A 14,578-nucleotide genomic window follows, 5' to 3' on the forward strand; every position below is an offset into this window, starting at 1 on the left:
AAATACATAAATATTACATGTTATTATGAATGTTACTACACTACATATCTACCAGGACTGTGAATCTTTGGTCACGATTCGATTCCAGGGAGTCACGGCTCAATTCCGAATCAATCCTCGATTCAAAAACAATGCATTTTAATAATATTGAGTGCCAGTTCTATGATTTTGTACGTTCCTCCATTAAAAAATGGTTAATTATTCATCTAAATGGGAAGATATAAACATCCCATTAGTCAGCATCCTAATGAAAGCAGACATTGTACAGTAAGTGATTGTTTTATTATGTTTGTTGTATCGCTGAGTAGAAATAAGTGTTGTTGTTGAAGGAAAGAGCGAACGGTGTGATGACTTTATGAAACTAATATGCTTGAAATTAGCAAAATACATAAATATTACATGTTATTATGAATGTTACTACACTACATATCGACTAGGGCTGTGAATCTTTGGGCACGATTCGCTTCTGGGGAGTCAGGATTCAATTACAAATCAAATCTCTTTTCAAAATCAATACTTTTTAATAATATTGAGTGCCAGTTGTATGATTAACTACATTCGTTGATTAAAAAAAAGGTAATTCTTCATCTAAACGGGAAGATAAAAACATCCCATCACTAGGCATGCCGGTGAAAGCAGACATTGTACAGTAAGTGATCGTTTTATTATGTTTGTTGTATCGCTGCGTAGAAATCAGTGTTGTTGTTGAAGGAAATAGCGAACGTTGTGATGCGTCTATGAAACTAATATGCTTAAAAATAGCAAAATAGGTAAATATTACATGTTATTATGAATTTTAGTAACACTACATATCTACCAGGACTGTGAATCTTTGGTCACGATTCGATTCCAGGGAGTCACGGCTCGATTCCGACTCAATTCTCGATTAAAAAACAATGCATTTTAATAATATTGAGTGCCAGTTCTATGATTTTCTACGTTCCACCATTAAAAAATGGTTAATTCTTCATCTAAACGGGAAGATATAAACATCCCATTAGTCGGCATCCTAATGAAAGCAGACATTGTACAGTAAGTGATTGTTTTATCATGTTTGTTGTATCGCTGCGTAGAAATCAGTGTTGTTGTTGAAGGAAAGAGCGAACGCTGTGATGAGTTTATGAAACTATTATGCTTGAAATGAGCAAAATACATAAATATTACATGTTATTATGAATGTTACTCCATTACATATCTACGAGGACTTTGAATCTTTGGGTACGATTTTATTCTGAGGAGTTACGATTCGATCCCGAATCAATTCTCGATTCAAAAACAATGCATTTGAATAATATTGAGTGCCAGTTCTATGATTTTCTACGTTCCTCCATTAAAAAATGGTTAATTCTTCATCTAAACGGGAGGATATAAACATCCCATTAGTCGGCATCCTAATGAAAGCAGACATTGTACAGTAAGTGATTGTTTTATTATGTTTGTTGTATCGCTGAGTAGAAAGCAGTGTTGTTGTTGAAGGAAAGAGCGAACGCTGTGATGAGTTTATGAAACTATTATGCTTGAAATGAGCAAAATACATAAATATTACATGTTATTATGAATGTTACTACACTACATATCTACTAGGACTGTGAATCTTTGGGCACGATTCTATTCCAGGGAGTCACGGCTCGATTCCGAATCAATTCTCGATTCAAAAACAACGCATTTTAATAATATTGAGTGCCAGTTCTATGATTTTTCTACGTTCCTCCATTAAAAAATGGTTGATTTTTCATCTAAAGGGGAAGATATAAACATCACATTAGTCAGCATCCTAATGAAAGCAGACATTGTACAGTAAGTGATTGTTTTATTATGTTTGTTGTATCGCTGAGTAGAAATCAGTGTTGTTGTTGAAAGAAAGAGCGAATGCTGTGATGAGTTTATGAAACTATTATGCTTGAAATTAGCAAAATACATAAATATTACATGTTATTAGGAATGTTACTCCATTACATATCTACGAGGACTTTGAAACTTTGGGCACGATTTTATTCCGGGGAGTCACGATTCGATCCCGAATCAATTCTCGATTCAAAAACAATGCATTTTAGTAATATTGAGTGCCAGTTCTATGATTTTCTACGTTCCTCCATTAAAAAATGGTTAATTCTTCATCTAAACGGGAAGATATAAACATCCCATTAGTCAGCATCCTAATGAAAGCAGACATTGTACAGTAAGTGATTGTTTTATTATGTTTGTTGTATCGCTGAGTAGAAATCAGTGTTGTTGTTGAAGGAAAGAGCGAACGCTGTGATGAGTTTATGAAACTAATATGCTTGAAATGAGCAAAATACATAAATATTACATGTTATTATGAATGTTACTCCATTACATATCTACGAGGACTTTGAATCTTTGGGCACGATTTTATTCTGGGGAGTCACGATTCGATCCAGAATCAATTCTCGATTCAAAAACAATGCATTTTAATAATATTGAGTGCCAGTTCTATGATTTTCTACGTTCCTCCATTAAAAAATGGTTAATTCTTCATCTAAACGGGAAGATAAAAACATCACATCACTCGGCATGCCGGTGAATGCAGACATTGTACAGTAAGTGACTGTTTTATTATGTTTCTTGTATCGCTGTGTAGAAATCAGTGTTGTTGTTGAAGGAAAGAGCGAACGTTGTGATGCGTCTATGAAACTGATATGCTTAAAATTACCAAATACATAAATATTACATGTTATTATGAATGTTACTACGCTACATATCGACTAGGGCTGTGAATCTTTGGGCACGATTCGCCTCTGGGGAGTCACGATTCAATTACAAATCAATTCTTGTTTCAAAATCAATACTTTTTAATAATATTGAGTGCCAGTTGTATGATTACCTACATTTCTCGATTAAAAAAAGGTTAATTCTTCATCTAAACGGGAAGATAAAAACACACCATTTCTTGGCATCCCGGTGAAAGCAGACATTGTACAGTAAGTGACTGTTTTATTATGTTTGTTGTATCGCTGCGTAGAAATCAGTGTTATTGTTGAAGGAAATAGCGAACGTTGTGATGCGTCTATTAAATTAATATGCTTAAAATCTTAATATGGTACAATACAATCGGCAAGATGGGATGGAGCTAGACCGTGTGGTATTTTATACGTAAGTAGTAAAACCTTAAAGTCACATCTTAAGTGCACAGGAAGCCAGCGCAGGTGAGCCAGTATAGGAGGCTCCCCTTGACGCCATTATTAGCTGACTTTTGCTAATGTTTATTTATGATTTAGAATGCATAAAAAAAGTTAGTTGTTTTTGTCTTCTATAAGGATTGTGAATTATAGGCAAAATCCCCCACCCCCTTTTAAACGGTGCACCAAAATTTCATGTCTTCCAGGTCAGCTTGATGGTCAACGGCTGGCCCATGATCTCCGCCTTCGCCGGGGACCAGGACGTGACCAGGGAGGCGGCCACGAACGCCGGCCTGGTGATTATGGAAAAGGGCGACAAAGCCTATCTCCGACTGGAGCGGGGTAACCTGATGGGCGGCTGGAAGTACTCCACTTTTTCCGGGTTCCTGGTCTTCCCCTTGTAAGAAGACCAGGGCGGCGCATTTTTTTGCAGTTCTTTCGACGGCGCATGTGAGCTTCCTCCCCGCTAAAATGTGTCATTATTTTCTGTTTTATTTCGTATGACTGACATCGGAGTCGTGCAAATTGTGAAGTAAGCATGTGCGTTTGTGGGCGTCATGATGTAACTTTCAAAACCTTTTAGTTTGTTATGGCCGCTCTTTTTTTGCCTGCACAGACGTAAGGATAAACTGTTGCAATATTGACAATAACGACACAAAAATGCTGTTTTATTACTTTAAAACTTATCGATCAATTCAAGGCTCCAATTACTTCACATTAAATATTTCAGTTAGAATATTTTTTTTCGGGTAAAATATTGCATATTTTGTGTGTTTGCCGTATAAATAAAAGAAGGTAAAAACATTTAAAAAAACAACAAAAAAACTCATAATCAATAAAGTTAAAGTAAAAACTTTAAAGTTATTGTCAGGTGTGGTGAAATTTGTCCTCTGCATCCCCTCATCCACCCCCTGGGAGGTGAGGAGAGCAGTGAGCAGCAGCGGTGCTGCGCCCGTGAATCATTTTTGGTGATTTAACCCCCAATTCCAACCCTTGATGCTGAGTGCCAAACAGGGAGGTAATGGCTCCCGTTTTTATAGTCTTTGGTATGACTCGGCCGGGATTTGAACTCACTGAGTAGGTCAGAAAGATGGATCTGAAGTTGATCTAGACCAGGGGCCGGTTTCGTGCGAAATTCTGTATCCATGAAATATTTAGTATCCCATACCGGGGGCGCGCACATGGGGGAAAAGTACTTCCGTTTTGGTTCACTATGTATTCAGTCTTCTGATAGATTATAAAATAACACTAATATAATGGGAACAAACCAAAAAAACAAAACGAAACAAATATGATGCCAAAAAATATGTGTATGTTTATATTTTGGGATTTGAACTCACAACCTACCGATCTCAGGGCAGACACTCGAACCACTAGGCCACTGAGTAGGTCTAGACCAGAGGTGCCTGTTACGTCGTATCAGTGTCGTGCGAAATTCTGTATCCATGAAATATTTAGTATTCCCTACCGGGGGCGCGCACATGGGGGCACAGTACTTCCGTTTTGGTTCACTATGTATTCAGTCTTCTGATAGATTATAAAATAACACCAATATAATGGGAACAAACATAAAAAAACAAAACGAAACAAATATTATGCCAGAAAATATGTGTATGTTTATATTTTGGGATTTGAACTCACAACCTACCGATCTCGGGGTGGACACTCCAACCACTAGGCCACTGAGTAAGTCCAGACCAGGGGTGCCTGTTACGCCGATATCGGTGTCGTGCGAAATTCTGTATCCATGAAATATTTAGTATCCCCTACCGGTGGCGCGCAAATTGGGGGCGGAGCTCTGTGCCTTGTTCAGACAGCGGCAGCACTTACGTTTTGGTTCACTATGTATTCAGTCTTCTGATAGATTATAAAATAACACCAATATAATGGGAACAAACATAAAAAAACTAAACGAAACAAATATTATGCCAGAAAATGTGTGTGTTTATATTTTGGGATTTGAACTCACAACCTACCGACCTCGGGGCGGACATTCTAGCCACTAGGCCACTGAGTAGGTCCAGACCAGGGGTGCCCATCACGTTGATATCGGTGTTGTGCGAAAAACTGTATCCATGAAATATTTAGTATCCCCTACCGGGGGCGCGCACATGGGGGCGGAGCTCTGTGACTTGTTCAGACAGCGGCAGCACTTCCGTTTTGGTTCACTAAGTATTCAGTCCTCTGATAGATCATAAAATAACACCAACATAATGGCAACAAACCAAAAAAACAAAACGAAACAATTATAATGCCGGAAAATATGTGTGTGTTTGTATTCCGGGGTTTGAACTCACAAACTACCAATCTTAGGGCGGACACTCTAACCACTAAGCCACTGAGTAGGTCGGTTAAATGGATCTGAAGTTGATCTAAACCAGGGGTGCCCGTCACGTCCCCATCGGTGTCGTGCAAAATTATGTATCCATGACATATTTAGTATCCCCTACCGGGGGCGCGCACATGGGGGCGGAGCTCTGTGACTTGTTCAGAAAGAGGCAGCACTTCCGTTTTGGTTCACTATGTATTAAGTCTTCTGATGGATTATAAAATAACACCAATATAATGGGAACAAACCCAAAAAACAAAACGAAACAAATATTATGCCAGAAAATATGTGTATGTCTATTTTCCTCAGGCTATGTACTAACATCATGTGGATTATACTGTATGTACAGACTTGGCATTATACACAACTTGTGAATTTGGACTGATTTTATTAATTACAAAAAAAAAGTTAGTAGGGGATACATAAATTACACTATATTGCCAAAAGTATTGACTTGACTCACATATGAACTTGAAGTGCCATCCCATTCCTAACCCATAGGGTTCAACATAATGTGGGTCCAACTTTTGCAGCTATTACAGCTTCAACTCTCTTGGGAAGGCTGTCCTCAAGGTTGCAGAGTGTGTTTATCTTCCAAAAGCGCATTGGTGAGGTCACACTGAGAAGGCCTCTCTTCTAATTCATTCCAAAGGTGTGCTATCGGGTTCAGGTCAGGACTCTGTGCAGGCCAGTCAAGTTCACCCACACCGGACTCTGTCATCCATCTCTTCTGGTGCGCAGTCATATCGGAAGAGGAAGAGGCTCGCTCCAAACTGTTCCCACACGTTTGGGAGCATGGAATTGTCCAAAATGTTCATTCAAAGTTCCTTTCACTTGGAACTAAGGGCCCAAGCCAAACTCCTGGAAAAACAACCCCACACCATAATTCCTCCTCCACCAAATTTCCCACTCAATACAGTCCAAAATGTACCGTTCTACTGTCCACCTCCAAACCCGGACCCGTCCATCAGTTTGCCAGATGACAAAGCATGATTCATCACTCCGGAGAGGCCGTTTCCACTGCTCTAAAGTCCAGTGGCGACATGATTTACACCACTGCATCCCACGCTTTGCATCGGACTTGGTGATGTATGTCTTAGATGCAGCTGCCCAGCCATGGAAACCCATTCCACGGCGCCCTCTGCGTACTGCGCGTGGGCTAATTTGGAGGTCACATGAAATTTGGAGCTCTGCAGCAACTATGCTGACCCCTCCTCTGTCATCTTATGTGGCCTACCACTTGGTGGCTGAGTTGCTGTTGTTCGCAAACTCTTCCATTTTTTTAATAATAGTTGACTTTGGAATATTTAAAAAACTTAAAGGAAACTTCACGACTGGATTTATTCTTTCACAAATGTTTGTAGAAACAATCTCCAAGTGCTCGATTTGATACACCTGTGATTATTACACCTGATTCTCATCATTTGGATGGGTGGCCAAATACTTTTGGCAATATAGTGTATTTCTGTGCTCCCATAAAATGTGTCCCCCCACTCTTTTTTCCTTAATTGATATACTAACGTGTTTTATTTTGTAGATACAACAAAACTTGTTAATTTGAACTGATGTTATTACCCTTTTTTAAAATTAATAATGCATTAATTTAAAAAAAAAAAAGGTTAATAGAGTTTACATAATCGTTAATAACACGAAAGTGCTGCCGCTGTCTGAGCAAGGCACTAAGCTCCGCCCCCCGGTGGAAATTAGCGATCATTAATCGTCACCATGACATCACTTCCGCCGCTTGATTGACATTCACGGCACCCGAAAGACTTGTGCCAGATCATTATTAAGCAAAAAAATGACAGAGAGGAAGGTAAGAAACACTTTTTTTTATTCCAACACACTCTCGCGCCGTTAAAAAGCTTAAAAACCGACTCGCGCCGTTCCTGTCTTCACAATAAAAGCGCTAACAAAATAAGGGTCTCGAAAGCTAGCGAGCACAACAAGCTACAACGTGTTTCTTTTAAAGTGTATACAAAAACACGTTTTATCTCAAAAAACGCCGTCAAAACTTTAAAGACCATGGTACCATTTAGTGGTCAAATGTACTGAATATGTACTATACTGTGTAATATACTAATAAAAGTTTTAATCAAACACACACAAAAAAAACGGCCGCTCAGTTCCTGTTTTCAAAATAAAAGCACCGCTTCATCCGGCCGGCGCTAGCAAAATAAGAGTCTCCGAAAGCTTGCGAGCACAACAAGCTACAAAGTTTGCCGCTATTGTGTTTCTTGTAAAGCAGGGGTCACCAACGCGGTGACCGCTGGCACCAGGTCGCCCGTAAGAACCTGATGAGTCGCCCGCTGGCCTGTTCTAAAAATAGCTCAAAAAGCAGCACTTACCAGTGAGCTGCCTCTATTTATTTAAATTGTATTTATTTACTATCAAGCTGGTCTCGCTTTGCTCGACATTTTTAATTCTAAGAGAGACAAAACTCAAATAGAATATGGAAAGCCAAAAAAACATTTTAAAGACTTGGTCTTCACTTGTTTAAATCATTATTTTTTTTACTTTGCTTCTTATAACTTTCAGAAAGACAATTTTAGAGAAAAAATACAACCTTAAAAATGATTTTGGGGTTTTTAAACACATATACCTTTTTACCTTTTAAATTCCTTCCTCATCTTTCCTGACAATTGAAATCAATGTTCAAGTAAATTTATTGTTTTGATTGTAAAGAATAATAAATACATTTTAATTTCATTCTTCATTTTAGCTTGTGTTTTTTCGACGAAGAATATTTGTTAAACATTTCTTCATCTTATTATGATTAAAATTAAAAAAAATTATTCTGGCAAATCTAGAAAATCTGTAGAATCAAATTTAAATCTCATTTCAAATTTCTTTTAAAATTTTTGTTTCTGGAAAATCTAGAAGAAATAATGATTTGTCCCTGTTAGAAATAGAGCTTGATCCAATTTGTTATATATTCTAACAAAGTGCAGATTGGATTTTAACCTATTTAAAACATGTCATCAAAATTCTAAAATTAATCTTAATCAGGAAAAAAGACTAATGATGTTCCATAAATTCTTTTTTTAATTTTTTCAAAACGATTCGAATTAGCTAGTTTTTCTCTTCTTTTTTTTCGGTCGAATTTTGAATTTTAAAGAGTCGAAATTGAAGATAAACTATGTTTCAAAATTTAATTTTCATTTTTTTCGTGTTTTGTCCTCTTTTAAACCGTTCAATTAAGTGTTTTTTTCATCATTTATTCTCTACAAAAAACCTTCCGTAAAAGGAAAAAAAATGTACGACGGAATGAAAGACAGAAATACCCATTTTTTATATATATATATAGATTTATTTATCAAAGGTATATTAAGGAAATTGGCTATTTTTGGGAATTTATTTAAGTGTGTATCAAACTGGTATCCCTTTGCATTAATCAGTACCCAAGAAGTAGCTCTTGCTTTCAAAAAGGTTGGTGACCCCTGTTGTAAAGTATATAAAAAGTAGTATGGACGCTGGACAAATAAGATGGCTAAAATAACCACTTTCATGTAGTATTGGACAGAATTTTTTCTCTCCTATTTAAAAATGTGGACGTTATCATCACTACTGTCTGATTCCCATCAATGCAAGTCATCAGAATCAGGTAATACACCAACTTATATTCTTGTCTTCTTGAAAGAAAGGAATTAAACATGCTTGTATTATCATTCAACACCTTTAAGTTGAAATTAAAGTAGAAATCAATGAGGAGAGCAGAGAGCAAAAGCATTGGCCGCGCTCAGGAATCATTTTTGGTGATTTAACCCCCAATTCCAACCCTTAATGCTGAGTGCCAAATAGGTGGGGTAATGGGTCTCGTTTTTAGAGTAACTTGTTAACAAAAACGTCTCTTTCATAAATTAAATATAAGAATTATCAATTGATCACTTGGTCAACTGAAAAGTAAAATGTGTGGGCCCTCCTGGTTTATTTATATAAGACTTATTGAACCCCTGAGACTTTAAGTTGTTTTTTTTTTTAACTGACATTGTTCTAAAAACAAAAATTCAACCAAAATCAATGTGATTGGCTCCACGTTTAACCTTTTTAGGGGGAAATATTGCGTATTTTGTATTTTTGCCACACACAACATGATTTCATTTGACAAAAAAAGAACATAAAAGATAATAAACATTTAAACCTGTAACTCTGAAGTAATTTAGAAGTACAAAAAAATTAATATATGACTTATTTTCAACATTTTTGAACCCCAAGGACCTTTAGTCTTTTGATTTTTGCTCATATTTTTGCTCCAAAAAATAATAATGCATTAAAATCAATGTTGGTATGAAATATTTCAGTTCAAATATTTTTGGGGGGAAAATATTGCATTTTTTGTGTGCTTGCCATATCAATAAAATAAGGTAAAAACATTTAAAAAAAAACAATTTGTATTCGCCAAATAGATCTGAAGTTGATTTAGACATTCAAACATATTGATATGGGAGTTATTTTTAACACTTTTTTGTACCCTTGAGACTTTAAGTCAGTTTTTTTTTTTAACTGACATTTCTCTTAAAACAAAAATTCAACCAAAATCAATGTTATTGGCTCCACTTTTAACCTTTTTAGGGGGAAATATTGCATATTTGGGGTTTTTGCCATACACAACATGGTTTCCTTTGACAAAAAAAGACCATAAAAGATAATAAACATTTAAACTTGTAACTCTGAAGTAAGTTAGAAGTTAAAAAAAAATTTATATATGACTTATTTTCAACATTTTTGAACCCCAAGGACCTTTAGTTGTTGATTTTTGCTCATATTTTTGCTCCAAAAAATAATAATGCATTAAAATCAATGTTGGTATGAAATATTGCATATTTTGTGTGCTTGCCATATCAATAAAATAAGGTAAAAACATTAAAAAAAAGCTATTTGTATTTGACAAATAGATCTGAAGTTGATTTAGACATTTAAACATATTGATATGGGAGTTATTTTTAACACTTTTTTGAACCCCTTGAGACTCTAAGTCAGTTTTTTTTTAACTGACATTGCTCTAAAAACAAAAATTCAACCAAAATCAATGTTATTGGCTCCACTTTTAACCTTTTTAGGGGGAAATATTGCATATTTAGTGTTTTTGCCATACACAACATGGTTTCCTTTGACAAAAAAGACCATAAAAGATAATAAACATTTAAACTTGTAACTCTGAAGTAAGTTAGAAGTTAAAAAAAATTAACATATGACTTATTTATAACATTTTTGAACCCCTGGGATCTTTTAATCTTTTGATTTTTGCTCAAAAAAATAATAATGCATTAAAACCAATGTTGGTATGAATTATTGATATCAAATATTTCAGTTTGAATATTTTTTTGGGGAACATATTGCATATTTTGTGTGCTTGCCATATGAATAAAATAAGGTAAAAATATATTTAAAAAAAATGTGTTATAGACAAAGATATCTGAAGTTGATTTAGACATTTAAACACATTGATATGGGAGTTATTTTTAGCACTTTTTTGTACCCTTGAGACTTTAAGTTTTTTTTTTTTTAACTGACATTGCTCTAAAAACAAAAATTCAACCAAAATCAATGTTATTGGCTCCACTTTTAATCTTTTTAGGGGGAAATATTGCATATTTAGTGTTTTTGCCATACACAACATGGTTTCCTTTGACAAAAAGACCATAAAAGATAATAAACATTTAAACTTGTAAGTTAGAAGTTAAAAAAAAATAATATATGACTTATTTTCAACATTTTTGAACCCCAGGGACCTTTAGTCTTTTGATTTTTGCTCAAAAAAATAATAATGCATTAAAATCAATGTTGGTATGAATTATTGAAATCAAATTTTTCAGTTTGAATATTTTTTGGGGGGAAATATTGCATATTTTGTGTGCTTGCCATATGAATAAAATAAGGTAAAAACATGAAAAAAAACAATTTGTAATCAACAAATAGATCTGAAGTTGATTTAGACATTTAAACATATTGATATGGGAGTTATTTTTAACACTTTTTTGGACCCCTAAGACTTTTAAGTCAGTTTTTTTTTAACTGACATTGCTCTTAAAACAAAAATTCAACCAAAATCAATGTTATTGGCTCCACTTTTAACCTTTTTAGGGGGAAATATTGCATATTTAGTGTTTTTGCCATACACAACATGGTTTCCTTTGACAAAAAAAGACCATAAAAGATAATAAACATTTAAACTTGTAACTCTGAAGTAAGTTAGAAGTAAAACAAAATTGGATATGACTTATTTTCAACATTTTTGAACCCCAAGGACCTTTAGCTGTTGATTTTTGCTCATATTTTTCCTCAAAAAAATAATAATGCATTAAAATCAATGTTGGTATGAATTATTGACATCAAATTTTTCAGTTTGAATATTTTTGGGGGGAAAATATTGCATATTTTGTGTGCTTGCCATATCAATAAAATAAGGTGAAAACATTTAAAAAAGCAATTTGTTATCGACAAATAGATCTGAAGTTGATTTAGACATTTAAACATATTGATATGGGAGTTATTTTTAACATTTTTTGTGAACCCCTGAGACTTTAAGTTAGTTTTTTTTAACTGACATTGTTCTAAAAACAAAAATTCAACCAAAATCAATGTTATTAGCTCCACGTTTAACCTTTTTAGGGGGAAATATTGCGTATTTTGTATTTTTGCCACACACAACATGATTTTATGTGACAAAAAAAGAACATAAAAGATAAACATTTAAACTTGTAACTCTGAAGTAAGTTAGAAGTAAAACAAAAATGAATATATGACTTATTTTCAACATTTTTGAACCCCAAGGACCTTTAGCTGTTGATTTTTGCTCATATTTTTCCTCCAAAAAACAATAATGCATTAAAATCAATGTTGGTATGAATTATTGAAATCAAATATTTCCGTTTGAATATTTTTGGGGGAAAATATTGCATATTTTGTGTGCTTGCCATATCAATGAAATAAGGTAAAAACATAAAAAAAAGCAATTTGTATATGACAAATAGATCTGAAGTTGATTTAGACATTTAAACATATTCATATGGGAGTTATTTTTAACATTTTTTTGAATCCCAGATAGATTAAGTCAGGTTTTTTTTAACTGAAATTGTTCTAAAAACAAAAATTCAACCAAAATCAATGTTATTGGCTCCACTTTTAACCTTTTTAGGGGGAAATATTGCATATTTGGGGTTTTTGCCATACACAACATGGTTTCCTTTGACAAAAAAGAACATAAAAGATAATAAACATTTAAACTTGTAACTCTGAAGTAAGTTAGAAGTTACAAAAATGAATATATGACTTATTTTCAACACTTTTGAACCCCATGGACCTTAAGTTGTTGATTTTTGCTCATATTTTTGCTCCAAAAAATAATAATGTATTAAAATCAATGTTGGTATGAATTATTGACATCAAATATTTCAGTTTGAATATTTTTTGGGGGAAAATATTGCATATTTTGTGTGCTTGCCATATCAATAAAATAAGGTAAAAACATTAAAAAAAAGCTATTTGCATTCGCCGAATAGATCTTAAGTTGATTTCGACATTTAAACATATTGATATGGGAGTTATTTTTAACACTTTTTGTGAACCCCTGAGACTTTAAGTCAGTTTTTTTTTAACTGACATTGCTCTAAAAACAAAAATTCAACCAAAATCAATGTTATTGGCTCCACTTTTAACATTTTTAGGGGGAAATATTGCATATTTAGTGTTTTTGCCATACACAACATGGTTTCCTTTGACAAAAAAAGACCATAAAAGATAATAAACATTTAAACTTGTAACTCTGAAGTAAGTTAGAAGTTAAAAAAATGAATATATGACTTATTTTCAAAATTTTTGAACCCCAAGGACCTTTAGTCTTTTGATTTTTGCTCATATTTTTGCTCCAAAAAATAATAATGCATTAAAATCAATGTTGGTGTGAAATATTTCAGTTTAAATATTTTTTTGGGGAACATATTGCATATTTTGTGTGCTTGCCATGTCAATAAAATAAGGTAAAAACATTCAAAGAAGCAATTCGTATTCGCCAAATAGATCTGAAGTTTATTTAGACATTTAAACATATTGATATGGGAGTTATTTTTAACACTTTTTTGGACCCCTAAGACTTAGTCATTTTTTTTTAACTGACATTGCTCTAAAAACAAAAATTCAACCAAAATCAATGGTATTGGCTCCACTTTTAACCTTTTTAGGGGGAAATATTGCATATTTAGTGTTTTTGCCATACACAACATGGTTTCCTTTGACAAAAAAGAACATACAAGATGATAAACATTTAAACTTGTAACTCTGAAGTAAGTTAGAAGTTAAAAAAAAAAGAATATATGACTTATTTTCAACATTTTTGAACCCCAGGGACCTTTAGTCTTTTGATTTTTAGTCATATTTTTGCTCCAAAAAATAATAATGCATTTAAATCAATGTTGGTATGAAATATTTCAGGTCAAATATTTTTGGGGGGAAAATATTGCATTTTTTGTGTTCTTGCCATATCAATAAAATAAGGTAAAAACATTAAAAAAAAACAATTCGTATTCGACAAATAGATCTGAAGTTGATTTAGACATTTAAACATATTGATATGGGAGTTATTTTTAACACTATTTTGAACCCCTGAGACTTTAAGTCAGTTTTTTTAACTGACATTGCTCTAAAAACAAAAATTCAACCAAAATCAATGTTATTGGCTCCACTTTTAACCTTTTTAGGGGGAAATATTGCATATTTTGTGTTTTTGCCATACACAACATGGTTTCCTTTGACAAAAAAAGACCATAAAAGATAATAAACATTTAAACTTGTAACTCTGAAGTAAGTTAGAAGTTAAAAAAAATAATATATGACTTATTTTTAACATTTTTGAACCCCAAAGACCTTTAGTCGTTGATTTTTGCTCATATTTTTGCTCCCAAAAATAATAATGCATTAAAATCAATGTTGGGATGAATTATTGACATCAAATATTTCAGTTTGAATATTTTTTGGGGGAAAATATTGCATGTTTTTTGTGTGCTTGCCATATGAATAAAATAAGGTAAAAACATTTAAAAAAGCAATTCGTATATGACAAATAGATCTGAAGTTGATTTAGACATTCAAACATATTGATATGGGAGTTATT

General features: G+C 33.7%; 1 protein-coding gene across 1 annotated transcript in view; it reads left to right on the plus strand.

The window, feature by feature from the left end:
• cbln12 (cerebellin 12) overlaps positions 1–14,354 on the plus strand; it is a 28,651-nt gene extending 14,297 nt beyond the window's left edge. The window contains exon 4 of the mRNA XM_061890496.1: positions 3,347–14,354. Coding sequence (XP_061746480.1) covers positions 3,347–3,544 — 198 coding nt within the window. The 3' untranslated portion in view covers positions 3,545–14,354. The remainder of the gene's footprint in view (positions 1–3,346) is intronic.
• The last annotated feature ends 224 nt before the right edge of the window (positions 14,355–14,578 follow it).

Source organism: Nerophis ophidion, linkage group LG28, assembly GCF_033978795.1.
Source record: "Nerophis ophidion isolate RoL-2023_Sa linkage group LG28, RoL_Noph_v1.0, whole genome shotgun sequence".
Lineage (NCBI taxonomy): Eukaryota > Metazoa > Chordata > Actinopteri > Syngnathiformes > Syngnathidae > Nerophis > Nerophis ophidion.